Source organism: Corvus hawaiiensis, chromosome 7 (genome assembly GCF_020740725.1).
Source record: "Corvus hawaiiensis isolate bCorHaw1 chromosome 7, bCorHaw1.pri.cur, whole genome shotgun sequence".
Classification (NCBI taxonomy): domain Eukaryota; kingdom Metazoa; phylum Chordata; class Aves; order Passeriformes; family Corvidae; genus Corvus; species Corvus hawaiiensis.
In genome coordinates this window covers 27260260-27284921 of record NC_063219.1, presented here as the reverse complement: position 1 = coordinate 27284921, position 24662 = coordinate 27260260, and the positions used below count along the sequence as shown (strand labels likewise).

At 38.6% G+C, this 24662-nt stretch overlaps 1 protein-coding gene across 1 annotated transcript in view; it reads left to right on the top strand.

Moving 5' to 3' along the window:
• Positions 1 to 24662, top strand: part of CNTNAP5 (contactin associated protein family member 5) — a 284718-nt gene that overhangs the window by 204101 nt on the left and 55955 nt on the right. Inside the window, exon 14 of the mRNA XM_048308706.1 lies at positions 17780 to 17936. Coding sequence (XP_048164663.1) covers positions 17780 to 17936 — 157 coding nt within the window. The remainder of the gene's footprint in view (positions 1 to 17779; positions 17937 to 24662) is intronic.

Sequence of the window (24662 nt, the reverse complement as noted above, 5' to 3'; positions counted from 1 at the left end):
GCTACTAGTGGAAGAATGAAAGTCATCCCTGAGAGGTACCTTTAGTTTTGTGTTACCACAGTTATGGTGATTTAGCAGGAAGATGTGATCCTGTGAATTTTTATGGACCTGCCAAACTGGATGGAAGGTAATGGTATACTCAGGTGGGGTATAATGGGATTTTTGGTGTATTCAGCCAGATAATGGGAGGAAGCTGTGATTTTGCACTGTAACTGGTGAAGTAATAAATGTTGCTATTTCTCCTTTGGTTTTGTGGTTTAGTGTTGAGCTTCTGTATGGATTTTTAATGTACACAGAGGAATGAAAATGCATTGGAACCTTCACTTAGGCTGAGTACCAGGAGGATCTCTCCTAGCACTAGTGCCAGTTTTCTGCTTAGGCAGTACATGGAACCTGTAGGAACATACTTCTCAGTCAAAAGTTCCTGAAATTGGCCAGTGGGTTCCTGAGTTACTTGGGCAATAGACACAGATGTGCACAAACATGCAATGTAGCATGTTTCAATATGTCTCATTTCCCTAGAAAACCAGGTTGTGATTAATGTCTAAAGCCCGCTAGAATCAATAGAGAGAGATGCACTCCATGTGTCCTAGTGCTAAAAGGAAATCTTAATTTAGGCTAAAATGAGATGCAGATGTGCATATTTTCTCACCATGCCAGATACAAAAATGTCTGTCTGTCCCGCTTTCCCTAAATCTTCCACTTCCCCAAAAAGTTTAAAGTGACATGTCTAATTTATAACATGTAGTGATTTCAGTATATTAACATTAATAGCACATGAAAGGTGCTCCCAGTAGTTTAGACTGCAATCAGTAGCCATTTTTTTTTTACTTCTTTTTGTTCAGGCTGTCTCATTTAATGTGGTCAAAATGTTCATAGTGACATTTGTTGGTAGGAAGGAAAAGATAATGATTCCTGGCTGTTCTTTTTCTCAATTTTGTGTTACTGAACCTAGTTAAGGTCTGACAGGTTTGTTTTGCTGATGAGTCCAAGCCTATGCTGGGCTGTTTTAAAAAATGACCAGAGATCTGAAAAGTGGATCTGAGAGAAGAGTAACATCAATTTCATGATATGTTTGTTTTAAATACTAACTTTTCCTTCATCTGATGATTCAAATAGTCAGAATCCATAAAGTTATGTATCCATACAGATAGAGTTCTCTCTTTTTGGGAAAGTATGTGTTTGCCTATTTTTGAAGACATGTAAATATTCTTTCCTCCTTTTAGGAGGAAAAGAGTGGAATTTGGCTGCAATTCACTTTTTGGGCTACATGAATATTGTCAGGCCTGGTACAAGACAAAGTAATGTTGGTTACTCTTCTTTTAGCTAAAGGCTTTCTGTTCATTAGCATTTTTTTGCTTCCCATTGTCACCATGATTTCAAAGTCTTGGATTTTATCCACATGATACTACTTTGGGGCGTGACAGAAGTTTAGGGGCTGTTTCCCAGAGAGAAATCTGTATGATTGAATGCTAAGGCAGCAGCAGAGGGTGGAATTCTAGGACAAGTTGTCTTCTAAAGTTGTCTTCTAGGCTCAGTTTCATCTCCCTTTGGCTTTTTCTCTGGCTACACAAAGTCAGTTTGATCCATTTGTTTTGCCCCTCTAATATCTGCCATCGAACTGGGAAAGGCTCTCCTTCAATGAGCATTTTTTTAGGTCCTGCTTTGGGGTCCTGTTTTCCAGAGCCTCCATGTTCAAAGAAGTGGCAGCTTTCTAGGTCGCTTCCCTCCCAGTGCACACTTATGTTCTGGATTCGGACAAAGAGATTGTGTTGCATTTTGTATACTACCTCTGTGAGACATTCTAGGACCACTAGTCAATCTGCAGAACATTAAAAGTACCTACTTAATAGCGGCAGAATTTTACTGAGTGAATAATTACATCCTGTTAGTGCTGAAGTAATCACCTCAGATACAACCAATGCCTCCAGAGGGAGATATGTTCTTTCCAAAATGCTACCCTGGACAGTTCATTTTACTCCCGTACAAAGCTCCAGGATCTGTCTGACCATATTGTACTACAGGTTGTCATGTTTTCAGAGGATGAAATTTATGTTCCATGAAATATGCCATTGCCAAAATTAATAGGTAAATGAACAAAGTGAAACAGACCATTAGAACAATTGTAATATCATAGTTGCTGGGTTGTGGCACAAAAGCAGAAACTAATGGGTAAACATAACCATATTATAGCGACAGGAGCCATCAGAGTGCAGTACACAACTGTGGTTACACAATGGAAGGCACTCGACCGTTGTGAAATATGATCTAGCAGTCAGGCCAGTTGCAGGTAATCTTGCTTGGAACAATGCTTCCCTTGGCTAGTTTGTTTTAGCTGATGGGAAATTATAAATATCAGCTATTTCACTCCTATTTTACTGGAATTTAATTTCAATTTCACTTTGATAATTTTCATAATTCTTTTTTTTTTAATATCAGTCTGGACAATGATACTGAGATTTTTGCATAAATTTTCCAAGGCATGACCAGATTGTTCCTGAATATTCATGCATATAGGAATTCAGCCAATGACCTTCAGAGTAAATGTTCACTTTAACACCTTGAAGTCTTTGACGCCATTGCCTTTATTTCTGCTCTAAAACAATGCTTCATAATTTTAAGTGAATACTCAAACAATATCTAATCAAGATAAACAGTTCATAGACTGAACTGTGTTTATATAACATGATTAAAAAGCTTTGAACAGCTAACATAATCATAACATTCTATTAATGGACAGCTTGAGAGAAGCTACAGTAACGAGTGATTCAACTGAAAAATTAAAAAGCTCAAAGATATGCAGGATCAGATCCATTGGATTCAGCATATTTATACTGATTTAGGCAAGTAAGGTGGTGGATTAACTCCTGAGTTATTACATCTTTCATTAAATTCCACTTTAGTATAAAACAAACTAAAAAACACAGAAACATTTTAAAAATTCAGGTATTTAGAGGAGCTAACAGTTGTTAATGCAGTATTTGCATCTAAGCACTTCAGCACTGATAGATTGAAAAAGCCAGCACTCTGTTCTTACAGAGGTGTGCCCTGCAATACTGAGGTAGAGAGGGGTGGAGAAGCATCTTTAAGCCTGGTTACTGGAGTGGTGCAGTATGAATTAGAATACCATCTCTGGCCATTTGCTGGAGCCAGGAGAGGGATTGATGCAGGAGCTCCTCCAGATCACTGTGCCACTCAAGGGTTTACTTATGCAGGAGGACTTTGTCAGTGACTGACTACAATAGATTCGGAGCTGCTTTATTCTGCTGAAGTGGTTCAGAGTAGTTGGAGCGTAGGAGAGAGCTGGGTGCTCAGCTGTTTAGCTTTCTCTCTCAGAGATTTCACGCCATGCGTATGCAAAAAATAATCAGTTACTTTGGTCTTCACTGAGCAAGGTCTTTTGAAGGAACATGTAGCAGGGAATTGGGTCCTAATAAAAGTCTGTTACAGGGAAGGCCACAGTGGTTCAGAGCCAGCCTGAGCTACAGCCAGCGTTGCTAATTGCTCCCTCATGTGGCAGACCAACCAGGGGTTTCTCTACACAGCAAAACAAAACTGTGGAGGTGTTATATATGTGTCATACATGTGATTTAGCATATGTTTCATTAGCACTTAAGTGAGTGTTTTTTGGAATTACCACTGAGCAGTATGTGAATTTACATAACTTCTGCCTCCTGGCCCATTAGTTGTACTTGTGTTTTGACCTTACACTAGCTCCTACTGAATAGATACCCTTTGCTCCTTTCACCCATGGAAGACACAAAGCCGACCGAGGCTTAAAATGCACAAGTAAATCTTGAAATTAGAATCCTCAAAGTCCTGCTTCCATTTATCAAGAGAATGCTGTCTTACTGTTACACCATGCTACTTAAATGTGAGATATTGCTATGATGAGTGTAACCTATGACAAAAAAAGTGAAAACCTGAATACGCTAAATGCAGAATTAGGTGACTAGTTGAGTGATAATATATTGCCTAACCTAATGAAAAGACATTACCTTTGAATAATGGACCACATCGTAGATTAAATTATCCCAAGGCAAGGTAGTAGGTGCTTCATGCAGACAAGGTCAATTACCTTATCCGGAAGAGCCTGTTTGAAGTGTATTATGAATAATTCACAGACATAGAAATTAGCTTTGAAAAAGTGTCCCAGCTATAATGTGGTGAAAGCATTCAATTTCTTTTTTAATGTATTTAAGATAACACCCAAAGGACAATTATGGCTGCTTAACTGTAAGACTGCTTAAATGACAAGGAATGACAGTTGTGTGGTCAAATTCACATTAATGTATTATGCAAAGGGAAGCATCTCCACCATAGTGCAATCCTGTCAGGACACAAGTAACAGATTTCAAACCTCATACTGTATTTTTAAATGCTGAATGAAATTTGATCAAAGACTGATAAATTTATTAACTTTTCTCAATGGAGAAGACACAGTTGTTGCTGTACTAGCTTTGTTTACTCTTGTTGTTCAGGCCCATTAGTTCTTTGACTTTCTGATACGAAAACGAAGGTTCAGAGTGATTAAATCACTTGTATGATTTTGGAGAGTGTGACAAATACAAGGGTAGAACCAAAACATTTAATTTTCCATCTTTAATCAGAAGACCAGTCTTCCTCTATAAGCACTAAATTGCGCTGTTTCCAAGACAGTATTGTTCCAATCTAGAACTATTTAGCATTAGAGTTAAAATGATGGCAGTAGCCATGGTAGCAGAATGCATACTCACTTGACATATGGTGACCTTAGGTGTGAATTAGAAATGCAATAAACCTCTAAGTCTGGGGAATAACGTGCACTCTCAGCATATTTTGATTCCACAGGCAAAACAATAACCTTAGCTTTCTCTCTTTGACTTTGCAATAAGTGGTAACGGCCAGGGGAAATCCCTCAGGGGCTGCAGTTTTCTAAGATGCCTGGCAAGAAGATGGCTAATTCATCAGGTACCTCAGTTTAAGTGTTGAAATGTAATAGTGACATTTCATGGCCTCTGAGTTTACCAGCTTTATTTGCTTGAAAGGGAGAGTTCAGCAGAATTTTAGAGGGTGCTATGGAATGGTGTATCTAATGAGGCGTATAGCCATCCCAGTCCTGTTTCCATTCACCTCAATGTCAAGAATCCCATTTAGTTCAGCAGGAGCAGGTCTGGGACCCTGGCACTTTCAAAGGATGGTTTGAATAAAGAGGGATAAAAATTTGACACAAAGTCCAGTTATAAAACAAGCTGTTAAAATATGTGATGAAGTAGGAAACCACCACAAAGAGACAGGAATGGAAACTTCCATTAAAGCAGACACACTGAAAAGTGTTGGGTTTTTGCATGTAGTTAGTTTTTTTTGTATTCTCCATCATCCATCTTTTCTCCAAGGATCAATTCTCCAAAACAAGCTCAAGAATTTCCTTTCTTCCCACTTCACACAATCATTGGCCTCCACCCCTGTGTTTTCTGGGAGGACTTGATAAAGACTAATCTAAGAGACTTGCAAGCTGATGTTCTTATTTGCATGCAGGAATGTGAACAGATGTTTACATAGTAGTGTTAAGTAGGACAGCTGTTTGGGAGTCATTTATGTATTCCATTTAAAATCAAAGCTTTATGGTTAAAACTTTTACTCACAGTGTGGAAAAGAAGCCTAAATTCAGACAAATGCATTTTTTCCTGTGCTAGAGGGTGGCTTCCTTTATACACATCAGTGTTCTGTATCTCTGCATTTACAGCATCATACAGATACCTCTTACCTAAATCTCTGGGCAAATGCACCTTACCGTGGCCAGTTGCCTGTGGGTGGAAGAAAATACATGGCACAACATCAACATTACTAAATGCTATTTGACTGAGGGAAGAAAAAAAACACTTAGTGAGGGGAGGGAAGTTGTCACTTTTCTTTGCAGGAGATTGCTTATTGCTGATTGTTTCTGCAGTCTGTTCTGTAATGAAGCATGCATCAGGCTAATATTTGCCTTTGCATTTGTTCTGCTCTTCAGATGGGAGAAAATCCTTAAGTGTGTTACAACCATAAATATGTAACTTGTATTTATTAATTTCTTAACATAAATCTGCCTAGAAAAACTTCCATTATGGAGGTGTATATTTGCATGCAGCATATGTATAGAGAAAAGAGGTTGGAGGGAGGGGCTCTCCTATATTTTTAAAATAAATTTGCCCCTCAGGGGTTTATGTTTTGAATATGAGGCTCGGGTTTGATCTTGTCCATGACTTCATTCTACCTGATGCCTGTGACCCTGGGGCTCCATGTCCAGAAAAGAAAGCAAGCAAATGGTGTAGGCAGTTAAATGGAAGTAATTGAGCCCTGTTTTTGCATGAGTTTGGAGAACTCTAATGACATGTATTAATGTATACCTGTCAAAATCCTACACCAGTGTGAGAGAAAAACTTACCTGTCTCAGTTGTATTATTTCCACCCAAACACCACTATCTGACAGAGCTGCCTGCATCTCTTCAAGCCAGTAGGTGACAGGATTTGTAGTAAGTTATACAGGGCTAGAGGAAAGTACACTCAATTAAGGAGCCTACTGCTGGAAGGAAAGGTGGTGATGATGGATGTGACGATCTTACGGACTTTTGATTCACAGCCTTGCTGCAGCCCACAGAAAGGTTTGTCTCACCAGCTGTGATGAAAGGCCTATGGTAGAGAGTTATTTTATATGTAAAGATCTTGATTCTCACTTTGTGATGCTTGTAGATTGACAGAATGGCTTCAGGGCTGGTTCTTTCTCTCGTCCTTAAATACAGGAGACACATAGGCCTGTTCAGCTTTGGGAAAGAGAGGAAGGACTAGGGCTTCTCATGGTTGCATGGTTGTCATTCTTCTGCAGTCTCTGACCATTCCAGTATTCACTGCAGTGCTAAAGTACAGCTCAGTTCTTCCTTCAGCTCCAGGAGCAGAAAACTCTCTTCAGCTGCATAATAATCTCTGTTAGTGACAGTAGAGCTACAGAGCAGAGCTGAGCAGTTCATATGCTATCCACTACGGTCTGTGCTGGAATGTAAATACACACCCATGTTTGTTATAACTGTATAGAGAGATATACAGGAACCTGAGACCAATTAAACAGCAAAAAATAGAAGATCTATTTGAAAGATGTAAACTTGTTGCTAACAGGGTGAAGAAAAAAGCTGCAAATTGGTTAAGCAATTCCACAGAGAAGACAGATTGTTGTCATCCTGACCTTTAAAGCTGGTCACGATATATCAACAGAAGCATCTTCTGAGTACAGAGTTTTATGATTTTTTTTCATTTACATTCTCTTGTTTTTCTCTTTACATGCTGGCTTGGAGCCAGTTCATTTCATGGTCTTGCCTGTACATATGTTCTGCTACAGCTGCATTTTTCCAAAGTGCCCAATCTCACAGCACTCCAGCCTTCCTTAGGATGACAAATGGTGCCCCTGCTGCTCTGACCAACAGAACTGTAATTGCAGCCTGAGACAGGGACAGCTGAACTAACGCCATGCTGCAGTTTGGTTATTATCCTTAAGCTGAAATCTGACTGCATGTGTTTATCGTAGCTGAATTTCTGATTCCACCACTTAAGACATTAACTGCTAACATTAATTGTAACATTGAGGAAAGCAGAATTGCTCTGCAGTTGAAAGCAGTGTCAAATCAGCAGTTATTTATTTACCATTGCATGCTCTTCCCAGGGACTTTACTGCTTTTTTCACCATTAAAAAACAAACAAAAAACCAAACAAACAAAAAATCCAAACCAAAGCAAAAGAAACAAAAGCCCCACACTTAGGGCTTTTTATTTACAATTGCATGGGGAGAGGCACTGGACTTCCCTCTCACCCAAGATGCTCATTTACCCAAGTAGTATTAAAGGAAACTTAAGATGAGGAACTTGAGATGTGATCTCATTTTCTAAAGGTGTCTTTCTAAAACAGAAACACCATCCCAATAATATCTCAGAGTGCTACTATCAGTTTTATGAAAATCCTCTAATTTATTTAATTAGGGATTGCAGCTTCAAAGGGATTAGCAATATGTTATTATCTCTTCTAAATTATGTTCTGTTAAGACCGTTTTTCTATTTTTACTCCAGTTCAGATATTCAGCATATTTACTGATGATATTTTCTGATTTCTTTAAGATCAATCTGAGCCATGAAATTCAGTAGTTATTATCAGCCACTTACAGGAACCAGTTGATGGTTGTATTCCAAAAAGGCACACTGTGGAAATTACATTGTCCTAATGACTTTCTGATCAGTTCACCCCACGTAAATAGATGTGATTCTCTAACTGTCAGTTTTGCTGTATTAACCTGGGAGCTGAAGGACAAGGTGTGTTCTCGTTGCTTCATGAATCAATAGTGCTAATAAAGATTCTCTATACCTGAATCTAGATTTTATTATTCCTAGAAGCTGTCATTGCAAGTGCAATGGGAACAAAATTAATCTGTCTTTTGTGGAGGGTTGTCAAATCTGAAGACAGTCCATTTGAGCTACTAGTGACTGTGTTGGTGCAATGTGAGCAGGGGTAAAAAAACCTAATAATAAGGATCCTTTTCTCATTATTAATGCTGGTAGTTAAAACTGCATATACAGGAAACAGTTCTGTTGAGTACAGTAATTCCATTTTTACTCAGATACTTTTCAAAATAAAGGAGGGCAGAAGAACTGTTATTAGTGTATGTAGTTTCTCCCAAAGGACCAAGCAAAGATTGCTTTCCACAGCATGTTTTTCTGTAACTCATCCTGTCTCCTATTAAATGTCCCAAATGTCCTCATTTTATCTATTTTCTTTTTCCAGTTTATCAAGTTGCATTTCATTGTGGGCATAGTCCAGCCAACTGTCCATGATTTCTAGCAAGAATTGGATTAATTCTTGTATTAATTCAACTCAGCTTTACTCCAGCTGGCTTGTGTTCATGAACGAGCAACCTGCTCTGAGTTATACCCTGAACTTCAGACCACCATTAGGTCAAGCTGAGCCCTGAGGTTCTTTGGGCTTTCTTGCTGAAGGCTGAGGCTGGTAGGCAGGTGAGAGCACCTGAGCCTGGGAGCTGTGCAGAGCTGGGGACTCCATTGTTGCACCACGTGGAGTGCATGAGGTGCAAAGTGCTGCAGTTAAGGTCGTCCCTCTGTTACTCTTCATCCATGCCCTATCCCAAGGGTTTGAGCTGTCACGATGGATAATTCAGGAGTAAATGGATCAAATATGTAACTAATTTTTCTTTTTTACCCTCTGTAAAAATAGATCCTTCAGGCCTATATATCGTTTGCTGCATACCTGCAGATGGTGTTTTGCCTGACCCAGTAACAGCCACAGAGTTTTTCTAAGGAATTCTTACGTCCTGAATCTGTTTCAGAACAATTAGAAGCAGCAGGCTGGACTAAGCTGTCTCCAGAGATCTTCTCCAGTCTCAACTGTTCTGTGTTCCTGTGAACAGCCTGATGCTCAGTGAGTGCAAGTCAGCATGGCTACCTTGATTTCACTGGAGCTGGATGCTTCTATACTGGTTGCTGAATCAGTCCTTTATTATTCCTGGAAAATAATAGTAAATGAATGAGAGACAAAGTGTTTCTTCCTGGAGGTCTTTCCTGGGACAGTTACTTATAAAGTAGCTCTACTGTTCTGTAAAAGTTTTCTCACTTCAACATTTCCATGAATAATAGTTGAATACTAAGTTTTCTTGTGGTGAAATGATTGGTTTACGGTTTGATGCACCATTCATAGTCATTGATGCTTCAACTATTCCCCTCTGTCCTCTGCAATCTTATTTCTAGGCTCTGAAAGTGCTTTCATCTATGAAAACTTAAATAGCATTTAAGAACAAAAACTGCTGTGATAAACTACTACTCTCACCTTGCAGTATTTTATAAGGTGCATTTGTTCAGCGCTCTCTCTTTTCCCTGTGGTCCTTTCACATCCATTATAAAATGCTTTAAAAAAAAAGCTCTGAAGAGCATATGATGTGTCTAAACCTATAAACTCACTCATCTCTTCCATGCTTTCCTCCATTCCACGTGGGCACCTCAACCAGTTAGCTCATAAGATAACATGGATAAGACTTCAGTAGGACACAGAGAGAGTGGGCTGTGTCACTCTCTGACTACAGGGTGGCTGCAAATGTCACTCCTGTTGTCTGCCTCAGGTCCTAGAGAGCCACTGAGGAGTGTTGGTCTGCTGCAGGTGCAGAGAAACCCAAAATCACATGTGATCATTCAGTGTTCTATAGCACTTTCACAAGAACTGGAATTATGTAATCTGGTTTATCTTCTCTTTATGAATCTATTAATTCAGCACTTGCTACTATTTATTCTTACTAACCATTTTTATACTTCTGCAGAAGAACTGATTAAGAATGAGAGACCATTTCCTGGGCACTGTATTGAGCCACCTCACGAGGTGGTGTTCCTCTGGAAATGGGTAGGGGATACTCATAATGAGGATGGGAATGAACATGTAAGAGCTGGTTGAGCAGTGTGAGGGCAGGAAATGATGGGTACATCTTATTGCCATTATTCCTACTGGCTGTACCTATGACTTAGGGGAAAAAGTCCAGACATCTGCAGAGCAGGAGCTGCTCCTCTGGCCCAGGCAGGGTTGTGTTGGAGCCCACTGTGGCTTAACCATGGTCGTTATTCACTTGCAATTGAATCCAGGGCACTGATGGGTTTCTGGTCCCAGTAGAGAGTAAGGATGTGGCAGGGCATGCATCAATGTCATAGCCTTATCTGTTAAGGCAGTGTCAGGCTTGTTTATCTGAATTTACCTGGAGGATTTAGGCTAAACAGAGAAAATGGGAAAAGGGGAATGAGGAAGAGGAAAAGGAGTTGAAAGCAAGAGGGACAGTTTTGAAGTGAAGGTGAGCTGGAATGCAGAAAATAAAAGAAATGAGATCAATTTTTTGTTCCAGCAGGGTAGGATATGCAGTTGATCTTCAGCAAAACAGCTGAGGATTCAAAGCTGCCATTTCCTGTTTTGTCATGTGTCCTTAAAAGCCGTAATCTTCTTTGAGTTGTTTGTTATTGCTTTTCCTTCCCAACCTGCATGCCTTCAGCTGTTCACATAGTTTCTGTTGTTGGCTGGAGTCCCACTTGCATCTTTCAGGAATTTGTCACTTGGCCAGAAATTTATTGAGAAAACAACCCAGCCTGGCCTAGCAGAGGAGAATGCAAGTACTCATAATATTTTCAGCCTTCTCAGGCCTTCAACAGGGACATTCATGAGGCATAAAATTTTAGTTTGGATGTTGGTTTAATGTTCCTCAGCATCTAAAAGTGTTTGGGTTTGAAATCCTTATGCTCATCCTCAAATCTGTCTCTCGAAGGTTTGATGATGATTTTGCTTTTGCTGAGACACAGCTACTCCAGCAGAAACAGCTACTTAAGAGGGAGAGTGGTTTCTCTGCTTAAGAGAAGCAGAAAAATGCTACCACGTGGGGTTTTTTTTGTTTTGGGTTTTTTTTAAGCAATTACTTCAGCCTGGGACTCTGTGAAAGCAGTGCACCTTGGCAGCAAAGGTGTAGAACAAGAAACAATCAGCAAAGTACTGCCTTTTTTCCCCTTTTCCTAACCACACTTAACACAGTAATTTTAGAATGAGGAGCAAACTTTGTGGTCTTGCGTGTTGGGTAGTTCCACTGGCATTAGCAGGACTACTTCACTTTTGGATAGCTGACTTGAGTAATGACAGATCCTGACCAGAAATTTTAATCAAATTCAGTGAGATTCTTAGTGATGCTGGCTAGCACAGTTGGTACTCAATACAAAGAGTGACTGTCTTGCTGCAGTGTTTGACCACCTGTGATTTCCAACGCAACCATGTTTCTCACTCTGAAAATTAGGGCAGTGGTATGTGGGTTACAGTTTCAAGAAAGAGAAAGGACTATAAAACTGGTACAATTGCCATGGGGAAGGTTTTAGGTCAAGGAAGGAAGTATTATATAATGATTATGGCTGTACTGGAAAAAGATGAGACAGGCATAACACAGGTGTGCATCCACATGGAAGCAGAGTAATGTGGTAAGAAACCAACTGGGCGGCTTGGTGGCTCACTGAGTAAATAATGTTCAAAGGAACCATGTCATCGGGAATTCTCATTTTTTCCTGGTCCATATTACATTACTTTTTGCAAGGTAACCCAATCTTGACTTAAAAGCAGGGTGTTTGTGAGGTGCAGAGAGCCTGCTATCTCAGGGGGTAGGTATTGCTTCCACAGGGTGGGGGCAGAGCCACGAGACCCTTGCCGAGGGTTTTAAACCAAAGGCAACATTTTCACTGTTAAATCTCAGCATCCACTTCAAAGAACGGGCAGCACGTTGTGGTTAATGCAGCACAGCCTGAGCTCACCCCACTTCGTGTTATCAGTTTATTTTCCCAGTGGTGGGAGCTGTTGTTTAAACCGAAGCACATTCTGAGTCATTAGTACCGCGGACTTCTTCACTGAACAAATAGCTTCTAAGAAGGTATTAATTATGTGTTTTCAACTAAGAGTGGAATATTTCTCCAATTTGTCCTCTTTTTTTTTTTTTCCCAGAGTTATTTTAAATACTTTTTATTTGATTTATCAAAACTGTAATTTTTTTTCCCTGTTGAAAGGCCGAATGGGAAGAATTTGGTTTTATGTTAATTTAATGTTAAAAATTCCAATATAAAAGGCTATAAAAGTGTTGTGATGGGAAAAAAATCAAGCATGGGCAAGCAAAATCTTGGTAAACCCTTGCAAAAACTATTGAGTCAGTTTTCCCTTCTCACTCTCCTACTGCTTTCTCCATTTATTCAAGAGCCTTTTTAAAAATGATTATCTGAGATGATAATTTGTACTCTGGATTAGCCTCTGAGTTCAGTTATTCAGTTTGAAATTGCCTCATAAGTGTGTGTATATTACAGACATATGTATGAAAAAAACCTGCTAACTGCTTGTTTCACATATTGTTCAATGTATCAGATGAGCCATTTGCAGGATTTGATATTGTTGAGGTGGCTAGTGCAAACAGATATTTTATAGTTTTGAGTCAGCTTTCAAAGAATTGGCTTTGATTGCTCTATGCAATTCTACAGTCAGTATTTTCCTAATTTTCACTACCTCTTGATGTATGAATCTTTCCTTTTAAGAGAAAAAAGCATAGATGTAAATTATTTACACTTGCATTAGTAAAATTTATAGATGTAAGATTTTACAAATTCAGTTCCGCTTAACTTGGTTTGAATTTAGGGGAAAAAAATGAATGTGAAGATTGCCAAGAGAATGTTGCTTGAATACAACATGCTTTCAGTGTTTCAACAGACAAATGCAAATAAATTGACCTGATGTGGTGGTGGAAAAGACCTTTAACTGACCTGTTTCAATAGCTTGGGTACCCCAAAAACCTTGACTCTCTTAGGAGTATGTAAGTACTGTGTCAGACTTTAGGTTAATACAGCACAAGAGTTTAACACGGGATCCAATTTATCTTACTATGTTTCCATAATTAGATTTTTGTTTGTTGCCATAGCAAGAATAAACTTGACAAATCATGCAGGAAAATCTTGGCAAATATTTTAAATATAATACTTTAAAAAATGCATGGCTTTGTTTTAACTCACGCTGTATAAACATAAAGACTTTCTCAGTACTAAGACTTTCTGCCTCTATAAAGGCATACTGAGTCCACAGAAGTTGCTTGGAATTTATACACACAGTGATATGCATATAATGTATATAAATGCTGTTGGAAAGTGCTGCTTCTGCCTCTCCTTCAGCTTCTGAGTGCCTATGCAAATAATTTTTGAAAAAAAATGTCATTTAAAACATGAGCAAGCCTAAACCTTTGAAAATAACCTGTATTGCTACAAATGTCAATGCCTCCTAATACGGAAAATGAGAGAACTGTCAGTATGAGGGAGATTTAAGAAGACAGCTATTTTTTTTTGAGCTGGTAGAAGGACACCAAATACATGTTCAACCATTTTTGTCCCTAGAAGAGGCAGATATGCAGTGCAGGTGAATTTGATCTCAATCTGTGTCTCCCAAGGATCACAGGAAACTGATTCCACGTGTCTTTTATCTCTTCATAGTCCTCAGCTTCTGTGCTGGTGAAGCGTGCAGTCAGGGCCAGCCTTGCTGCTGCTGAGGCAGATTCCATACAGGCAGCTACCAATGAACAGCTGAAATGAGCACAGTGGTGGAGCAGATATGGGAAATCTGCTGGAGAACTGACAGCAGAGAGCAGCCTGACCCTCCCTGCCTTGCTGGATGGAAGCAGACTGAGTTCTTGTCCATATATTGCAGTATTGTATATGTCAGGATTTCCAGAGCCTTACTTGGCTTTTTGGATGGACACACCCAGCTGTTGAATAGGCCAATAGAGAATCCACAGAAGATGATATCTCTTATTCTTTCTTTTCAGAAGATCTGTGACAGCCATACCTTCTGCAGTCTGTGCCTGACAGCATAAAGGAGTACTTGGTTTGATATAAAATTTGGTCTGCCTGCTCAGTTCTTTAATATTGTTTTATAATTCATTATAATTTTAATATTTTATTATTTTGTAGTATTATATTATGCTTACGTTATATTTATTATAATACTATATTAAATTATGGTAAAAAACAGTGGTGTAAACACCACAGCTGTTTGTAGAGGCTTCCAGACAGCACTGTCACCCTGTTCTCTGACGGAAATATAACAAAAAATTTGCCTTTTTTGAAGATTTTGTTATCAAAATTGAAACCTTCCAAAGGCAGCTTAAGCAGTGCAGAAGGAAATGACTGGAAAGAAAGTGGTCACTGTTCAGTTATTGGTGAATTTATTCACTTGGGACTTGTTTGTTTTGCTTGGTTTGGGATATTTTTTCACGCATGTTCTCCTTCAAAACCATAGCACAGAGTTCAAAGACAACCTTAAAAAACTTTTCTTACAGGGGATTTTTTTTCCCTTATAAATAGAAAAAGTAGATGGAAAAGAATACTTTTAGTTGTGCAGTAGGCTTTTGACAACCTTTTTTACTGAACAATGCATTGCTAGGAACAGTGCAAGAATGAAGAATTAATAGCACTTCTTATTAATGGACTTTTTAGCTTAGAAATATTAAAGTAGAACTCTACTGACTTATGTTACCATAAGGTTATGGGGTCATTTTAAATCCTTGCTTAATGTCATTGATTTGGTCTGTGGCTTCACCACAGAAGGGAAATTAATTCATTTTGAGGTGGTGGAGAATTGATAATGCTTTGAAAAAACTGTAACACCATGATTACAAAAGTGAAGATACTGCAACAAATCTACAGACTTAGAAGAAAGGATCTTAATCAACACAAGCTGGCCAAACTCAATCTCAGTGCAAGACATCCTCCAGCTCTTCCAAGGTATAATGGTGTAAACTTTCTGGAAAGAACTCAGATTGATTGGCATTGTTTGTGAACTATTACTTTACTTCAACATTACAGGTATATGACATACAATATAAGTTTCAGAATTCCTAAACTCTGCAGGTGTTGATGAAGTACTATAGATTTCTAAGAGCTTTGCTGAAAAGCTCTGATTTCTCATGTATTAAAAACTAAGCATGTGGAAAAGAGTTTTGAAGAATCAGGGTATAATTTTCCCTAATACTACAATTGATTTCTAGGGGACTAGTTAGTGAGAAAAATTAACTCATCTTGAGTAAAGGGTGGCAGAACTCTGCCTAATAAATAGAATTTTGAAAAAGATGCTGGTTTTTTATAGCCTGTTCCCTTGATAGTCTAAGATTGTTCCTTATAATGTTGAATGCTCTATTTTTTAGCACTGTATTTAATTTAGTTGTAAATTACTCAAACTGTGGTGCTTCTACCACTTCCCAATCTATACCATAAATCTGAATGTGCATGTGTTTGCTTGGTATTGCTCAATAAAACAAACAACAACAGATCTGAAAAAGACATCAGAAAATTACTTATTCGTAATACACGTGAAGGATTGCTTATTTCACTGTTATGTTTAAGTATATAATGACTTCTGCCAAAGGAAACTGACACAGATTGTATTTGATTAATGAATACCATTATTTGCTGTTGGCCTGAAAAATTTATCTTTATCTAAATATTTTTTTTTTCCAGAATGGGCACTTTTAAAATTAGATTAAGCACTTCTGTATAATATCTATTTCTACTCCTAGACAAATCACCCTTTTATTCAATTAACATTAGTATTCCAAGCTTTACTGAGTAATTTACCAATAATATAGTATAGAATTGTTTCACTGGCTGCAGCAATCAACTTCTGCAAGAAAATCAGCTGAATAGAAAAGAAAGAAAGTATAAATTTGATGACAATAATATGAGGCCTAAAATGAATGTGTAAATTTTTGAGAGATGAATCCTTAGATGTACTTGGATTGTGTTTTTCTAATGAGTACCTTTGGGTATTGGTCAAATTCGTCATGTCTTAATTGTTGGTATCGTGAGAATGGAGTTGCTCTTCCTATTTTTATTTTCCTTTTTTCATGAATTTACAATTCAGCAGTCTAAGCTTAGAAGAAAAATAAACATGAATTAATTTTGCCAAGTGATTCTAAAACTCATTTTAATTAGTCCCTCACACTCTACAGTTAACCTTGATTGCATTTCATAATTTAGGTTTTCTTCCCTTGTATAATGAGAAATACTCCCTACTAATAATGTTAGTAAAGCAGAAGAATAAATTGATGCATCTTTCTACATTAGCCATGCAGTTTATTTTTCCAAGCTCCTTTGATCAAAAAGTCTTGCTATGTCAATTTTGTTAAATTTTGCCATCTACCTGTATGTATAACTGATTACATTTCTTGATTTAAGGATTAAGGAGTCAATGAAAAAGTTATCTGAGCTGGAAGACAAAGTCAGTCTTAGAAAATGTTAATCTGTGAATCTCATTACATCAGATTCTGCTTACTCCATCTGACTATTAATACTTAATGCTTGATGCATGATGGATTCTGAAATTTGAACAAAAAACTGTCTCAGTTTATATAAATACATAGATCTTAAAGCTCCTGTAGATAGAAAATAGCTTCACAGAGATAAATTGATTCCCAAGCAGGGAAATATTTTTTCCCACTTACGCCCTACCTGTTTTAATATCTCATGGAGCTTCGCATTTGCAAATTCCACCCATGGAGAACACATTAAAATTCCTAGTCTTGCTCCCTGAGAAACCGATAGAAATGTTGGTCTTAGTTTTGTGAGGAACTGTGTTAAGTTCATAGTAATAGATCAGTTAGTGTGTTATTTCTGTAGATTTTTGTTCTTTATGTCTGACTCTTAAGTCAGAAATCCTGATCAAGGGCTAGAGGCTCCTGCAAAGCTAGTTGACGCTACAACAGGTCCTTGTCCAATCCTGTGTGGTACAGTACAATGTGAGTCATGGCAGGAGAATTGTTTTCAGTCTCCTTCAGTGATCAGATCTGCCCCCCCAGTGTCACACAAAAACCCCTGGACACAGCTGGTGCAGACAGTAATGTTGAGCCATTCCAAAGTCTCTGCAGCTGAAAGGTGCCGAGGTTCTGGTGAGTAACTGGCACATGAGCCCGAAGTGAAACAGTTGCTCCTCAAACCAAATGAGATTACAACAGAACTGTTGCTTTCTCAACATGTATTCCATAAAATGGAACTTGGGGCAAAGTCTGTGGTTTGTTACTTTGCAGTTTGCATCTTGTCTTTCAGTATTGTCTAACATGTCCACCTCCATTCTCTTTTTCATTCTCAGGAGGATCCAGTTTGCTTATCAAGTTCTCTTTCTCTCTCTTTTTCTCTTTTCTCTTCCCCCCCCCCCCCCCCCCCCCCCCTTTTTCCCTTTCATCCAGATGGAATGCCATTTGCTTGGTGGGTTGGCCGTGCCAATGAAAAGCATCTTTACTGGGGAGGATCTCTTCCGGGCATTCAACAGTGTGCATGTGGATTGGAAGAAAGTTGTCTGGATATGAGATATTTTTGCAACTGTGATGCAGATAGAGAAGAATGGTAATAATTTTAACGTGTGTATAGCAGTGTCTGTGTGAAGAGCTGGGGGCAGGAAGCAGGGCAAGAAGGCTTAAATATTTCCTGTTTCATAGTTCAGGATGCTTGAATGGCTTGAGTATAATCTGATAAGAATGAAAATGAAGCTAGAATTTGGACTTTCACCTTAAATTTCTTCTTTGAGCCAAAGACATCTGGTTGAAGTAGGTTGCTGGGATGGGTGGTCTTCAAAAAAATCTTTCTTGTTGAATGCCACATCCAGTAATTTTATTTGTTTAAAAGTTTTGGTTGATTCAACTGGAGCATTGCATGAATAAAGGCTCCAGGAGCTTGGTTCATAGGTGTACATTGGAGCAGAAAATTGAGGCCTAGACAGCAAAATTCAGATACAGCTAAACAAGAAATATGTACTGCTAAAAAGTCTCCTATTCTTCTTATGAAACAGTATAATGTGCCTTAACTTACTTTTGCATTGGATCTCAAGCTTTTTAAGGTCAATGGGAAGAGTCGTTTGGCTTCTGTAGGCTTTGATTCAGTCTCCATAGGAAATTCTGGAGTCACAGGATGAATATTTAAAGCCTTCCTTGGGTTCTGACCTTTGTTGTGCTCTGATGCTGCATGAATTTGGGAAGGCCACCTCACAATCTTCTGTCCTTCTCTGCACTCTCGGAGACGCTCCAGCCACCAAGAGCTAGTTGGTGAACTTTCCAATTGTGTTTGAGGGGACTGAAATTTCAGATGAGTGTTGTTGGAAGTACAGTTTGAAACACTGAACATGCATGTGAAAATTCTGCTCACTCACTCTCCCTTCTAGACCACTCAGTGATAGGATCTGCTGCCCTTTATCTGAAAAAAAGATATTTTAACCTCCAGTAGTTCAGAATTTATGAATAATGGAAGCAGACAAGAAATGTCTTGCTGTCATAGGCTGCTGCGATTGAAACACTGAATTAGCCCTGTGAAACCTTCACTTAAAATGAGTAGAAAGTAACGGTAAGGAGTCTTAAGAACATTAAAAAAAAAAAAAATCAGAAATTACTTGTCACTGTAAGTGTTGGACTTTTTGGTTGCTTGATTTCTAGACAGTGTGATTATTTGCTTGGACCCTTTATATCCCTGGGGTCACTATTCACTTTCAAAAATTATAGCTGTAAGGGGATTTCTTCAGGAAGATGTTTATGTAAATATTGGCTTATGAATGTGATTTGTATGGAATAGCCTGGCTGTGCATGTTAATCTATCTTTTCTTTAATGTTTGGTTATCAGATGCGCTTTTGACGAGGTTTGCACATGAGCATCAGGAGCATCTGGTTTTACTGGTGCTTGGCTCTTTTCATAATTCCCATTCCATTTTTCACTGCTCAAGCAAAGCAGGTTGTTATGCTGGCTGACACTGGGGTTGCAGTCTTAGACTGCAGGGCACTGCAGCACTAGGTCGTACAAAAGCAATGCAAGGTGAAAGCTAAATGCAGCTTTATAATATTTCAGCCAAGTCTCCTCAGGAAATGAGACCTAAACAAGTTATTCTGTGGGTGTTTATGTCCGTTTTCCCACACACACCCCCAATGATTTTGAACAAGTAGACACATTTAAAACATCTTGGACAGAGAAGGAGAAGTCTCAAAAGTATTACAAATTACACATTCTATGAAAATTTATGCCAGGCTGAGGGGAAAAAGCCAATTAAAGCCCACAAGAAGGAAGTTAAGGAAGCGTACACTTTTATTAGATTTTGGAAAACCCTCATGGGAGAAAGATGTTGGAAATCATGCATCATTAGCTTGGCAGCTCAGAGAGCTACTTGTTTCTCCTAATTTCATGATAATAACAGAATATGCATACAAGTTACCTCCACTAAACTGCCTACTGTTTGTTGGTTTGGGGATTCAGTTGCTTTGGTTTTTAATCCATGAGAAATTTTTACTTTGGTAGTATTTTAAAGTTGAGGTTGCCTTTATAAAAGCTAGAAAAACCCTGACCTTTATGAAGAGTTTCTAAACATAAGGAATTTCATGTCTCTTGAAGATTGCTTTTGTGTTTCCCTGCTAGAACACTGACCCCTGATATATAACGAGCATTCGAATCTGAAAACTGCTAAGATCTGAACTGTGACTTTAACCTGCTATACGTTATAGTGGAAGGAGCAAGACAGCAGTAGATGCATTTATTTGCCTCAGCATGAAATAAAATGGGTGCTGCAGAGTTGAAAACCAGAAAATAATTTTTGCTCCTTTTAGATAAATCATGCTGCTCCAAGGTAGGAACTATCCAGAATAGCTGAAGCATCCTCCTGAGGAAGAGACAGTCCTAGGATTCTGCTTTGATTTGCTTTCCTTAGACTAAATCTTGGGTGCAGAAGAAGGTACTAATTTCTCAGAGCAGCAAAAGAAATGATAAACAATGGAAAGTAGACCTAACAAAGTCCTGTGCCAGGTGTTTGGCAGCACACAATATGCACCTCTAGGCATGCTGACTTCTTAATGATATCTGAGCATACAGCTGAGCCAGCTGCTATTTTTGGGCTCTTACTTGACATCAAGTTAGTCCCCCTGGCTAGATGAACAGGGATGTATAATTAAGCATTCTAGATGGGGAGGGCTTTTGTATTTTTCACCTTTGTTTTTATGAAAGCATTGTACTGATAAGTATCTTTTTCTGTATGGATCCTTATCGTGCTTCCAAGCTACACAGTATGATGATAGCGAAATGTGTCACTGCAGAATAGTGGAGAATCTTCCTGGTATTTTCGGGAGAATGGGAGATCTCTGAAGAGGAAGCAGAGGCACCTGCTACTGCACCCTTTTTGTTGACCCAAGCAAGAGATCTGAAAAGGTGTAAGACATGCTTTGACTGCCTGCTGCCAAAAAAAAGAGAAAGATTTCTGACTGCTGAAAGCACTTGCTAGTGGGTGGGAACATTCATAAAAATCCAGTGGCTTCAAGCTGACGCTAAGCCTCGTTCAGAAAATGTTTTATTTTTCTTTCTTTCCCTTCCCCCACACTGACAATAGTTAAATGTTGGGACAAGTTATATATAGATGAGATATATTAGTGATTGTCTTTCAAAATATATACCCTGTTTCAAACAAAAACATATTCTTGATTGGGCAGATGTGTTAAACTGACCTAAAGAATAAAGCATTACTGAAATACTGAAGGGATAGTGCTATCATGAGATCTTTCGGATCTTCAAATGCCTCTCCCAGGCTGTCTTTCCTCTCAAGCAAAATTCTCTTGCCTTGGCAACTGAGGTCTTGCTGCTCATCAAACCTTGCATTTAAATGGGAGGAAACTCTTTCATGCTGAGGTGGCACACGACTGTCCTGAAGTCCTTTTGCAACTTTGGCCTCTCTGTCTGGAATCCATTCTCCCCTTCAAATGCAAACCCTTGACTGAAGCCAGTCATCAGACAAAACCATTCTGACTGTATTCACCTGGAAACCTTGTGAATTTGGAGAGCTCTGCAGCTTTTTATTTTGTACAGAAAGAGAGGCATCTTTGGAACTCATTTTGTACAAGAAGCTCAGGCATCTAAGCTAAGTGTGGTGGACAGTGTTGATTCCAAAAACTAGCTGATGGCCATATTTTATTTCTATTCTTCAGTCTTATTATTCAAACTTGAGGAGTATCCTCTTTTTTTCTTCCAGAACAGACTTCTTCACTGGGGAACTAAACATTTGAGTCATGCCATTTCCAAAGTTCACCTCTTTATTGTGGCTTTGGGGCACTACAAGAATAAGGAAAACCATGGGACACGATAAGAAGGGGAACAAAATAGAGGGTGGATAGTCTTGTCAGACCCACCTTGTCTCCCAGAGATATAATGAGTATATCAAGCCTAGTTTGAGGAGGAGCAAAGCCAAATGGAAGTGAATGAAGCCTTGCTTGGATGAGCTGTATTTGTGCTAAGCTCTGCCAGAGCCAGGATGCTACAACTGGAAGGGTTGAGGAGAGCAGGGCAGAGAAACCCTGATGAGCCCAGACTTGACTGGTTTTATTTGCTCTGCCACTATCCCACACTGAATCCATAACCCGAGAAGCAGTGCAGGCAACTCCAGAGCCTGAGAGCTGACCCTGCCAGAGGTGACCTGGCCTGTATAGAACTGTCTTGGATATCTGCTGTCATGACTGCTTTTGTCAACAACCGGGAAGAGCTGCCTGCAGAGAGCTGACTGTAGCAAGTCCCTGAGGTGTCAAGAATCAGTTCATTACTCTAATTACCAAACTCTGTATCCCTAATTCAGCCAAATACAGGCACTGCATCTTGCCTTCAGCTGTTAGGTATGTCCCCTCATGCTGGTGTTTTTTACATTATCGTGACTGTACATTATTTTACCCAGTAAAGCATTTGTGGATACGGCTCATGGGCAAGATAGCAATTAAAATGTATTCCTTTGGATTATTAATGGTATGCCCTGCACAGGCCTCAAAACTTTTCCTGATGGAAGCCTGTGTCATGGGCCCATTCCTTATGTGCTTCCTTGCCATCTGCTGATGATAGTATTCTTTTCCCCAGATGTATGGTATTCCTGAAAATCTGTGCTGAATATCTGAGCTACTGAGGCTCAGATGCCGCCAGAGTTTCCATTAATGTGCAAGAGAAAAACATACCAATAGGGGATCATATGAGAATAAATTATATTTAATGGCACCACTGTTCTACCATCTGTTACAAAAAATATGGAAATGGCTACCTAGAGATTAGCAATTTATGATGGCTCACACAGTTAGGACACCATAGAGCGAGGGTTTGTTGAGCATGCTTTTAGTAGTAGCCAGGAAGAAGAAAAATAGTTTCATCATGTTATCATCAAAATAGTTATTTGTCGTTTACAGGTGAGTTTACCTTTACTACACCTTGCAGTATCCAGCTGCTGCACTGTCATCTTTAGCGGCGAATTATTTTCATCTTTTTAAAATTGGTCCAGACATAGAGCATTTGTTTGACATGTGACTTGCCTCATAGCTTATTGAGGAAGTCCTTTGGGTAGATGTAGGCATTAATCTTCAGACATGGATAAACAAATGACATCCAACTGTATTTAGTACCCATAAACAAAAAAAATTCAGTGATTTAATTTAAAGGGCATTATTGGATTTGTTTGGTTTGGGTTTTGCTTGTGGAAATGACAAATTGACACTATCCTTTATGCAAAGAGCTCAGAGAAACATCTGTTTGTTGAGGGTTGTTTCCACCCTCAAAACATTCAGATTTTCATCTGATTTTGTGCCAAATTGAGTGCCAAGTCAAGCAAGCAGGAGGTCGACTTCCCAAGTTCATTAATTTATTCATACCATTTTCTGTGAGCAGGGAACTCTTTCGGGAAAGTGATGAAACCTGCTTGATTTTTGTGAAATCAGGTCTTAACTTACAGGGGGAAGTAGCCACAGAGTGCAATGTGAAACCCACTAAGGAGAAATAAAGTAGTGGGTTTGGCTAACCTGAGAAGCAGCTGTGGAAAAGCAAATATAATCTGGTTTTAAGTGTATGTGAACTGCTAAATTAAAATACATATCAGTAAAAAGGAACTCTGGGAACAAACACAAAAATAATTAATCTAACAAGGTTTTGCTTTTGTTTAAAAGACAAAATCATGTATTTGCATGTCAGAGTGCAGATGCTTTTTGTCAGAAAATAGTAATTTTATTTGAAAAGTGTAGTACATGAGAAGTGATCCCCAAGCCCCCTTCAGGCAAAATTTCAAATGTTTTGTCCAAACCCTGGTATATTTGTATTTTGTAGTGCCACAGCAGTGCCTCCAGGAAGGTTTTGTACAGGTACATGAAGCTCTTTTGCTCCTCTCTCAGGAATAATACATTGTATTTGAGAGGCTGCCATGGTGTACCACATAGAGAAGAGGAATTGTGGTGCTTTGTGAGAAATGGAGTCTGAAATAGGTTCAATTTAAGGAATACCCAGAATTTGAAACACTCACAATGTCTTCCACTCTCTTTTCTGCATTTCTTAGCTGAAATAGCTTAGGATCTTTCGCCAAAAACTTGATTTCCTACTATGAAATAATAATAATTAACTTCAACAATAGATATGTTGTTCCTCACACTGATGCATTCTCTGGACAGAATATTTTCTGATAGGTTTTATTTCAGTGTCTGCTTGTATGAAAATATATATCATTATATGAGGGGGTTTTTCCATGTGTGAGAGAATAAAATGCATAAATGTGCTATTTGAGTTTGAAGAGAAGCTTGATTGAGTTTTCAAGGCATTAACAAAGAAGTGAAGATTTTTATTAATTCGAGAATATATTTCTCTCTCACACTTGAGCTATGTTCTTAAAGTTTGCTGTGACACCGGCATATAAGTAGTAAAAATTCAGTCATAAAATCTGATATAAAAGAACTTCATGCAATACAGCAGAATATCTAATAAGCAATGCAGTTTTCAGAGATGTGGAATAGATATCTTTAAAATGTCACCATTTCATGGGGTTTTGTAGATATTTTGAACACTAGCTGTAGAAAGATACTGATTTTTATTTTAATGCTGATCATAGCCAGTAAAAAGACTGCACTATTTTTTAAATTTAAATAAATTTGCAGGAAACATCCCTAAATATTTTGCAATTTTTGAAAAATTTTGTTTTAAAAAAGTAAGTGCCAGCTTAGTTACTCATATGTGTATTGAATATTTTATGTTCCATTACTACGCATCTTTCTGCCTGCCTTTCATTCATTCTGCCTACTCTTCTTCCTCCCAGCCACTGGAATA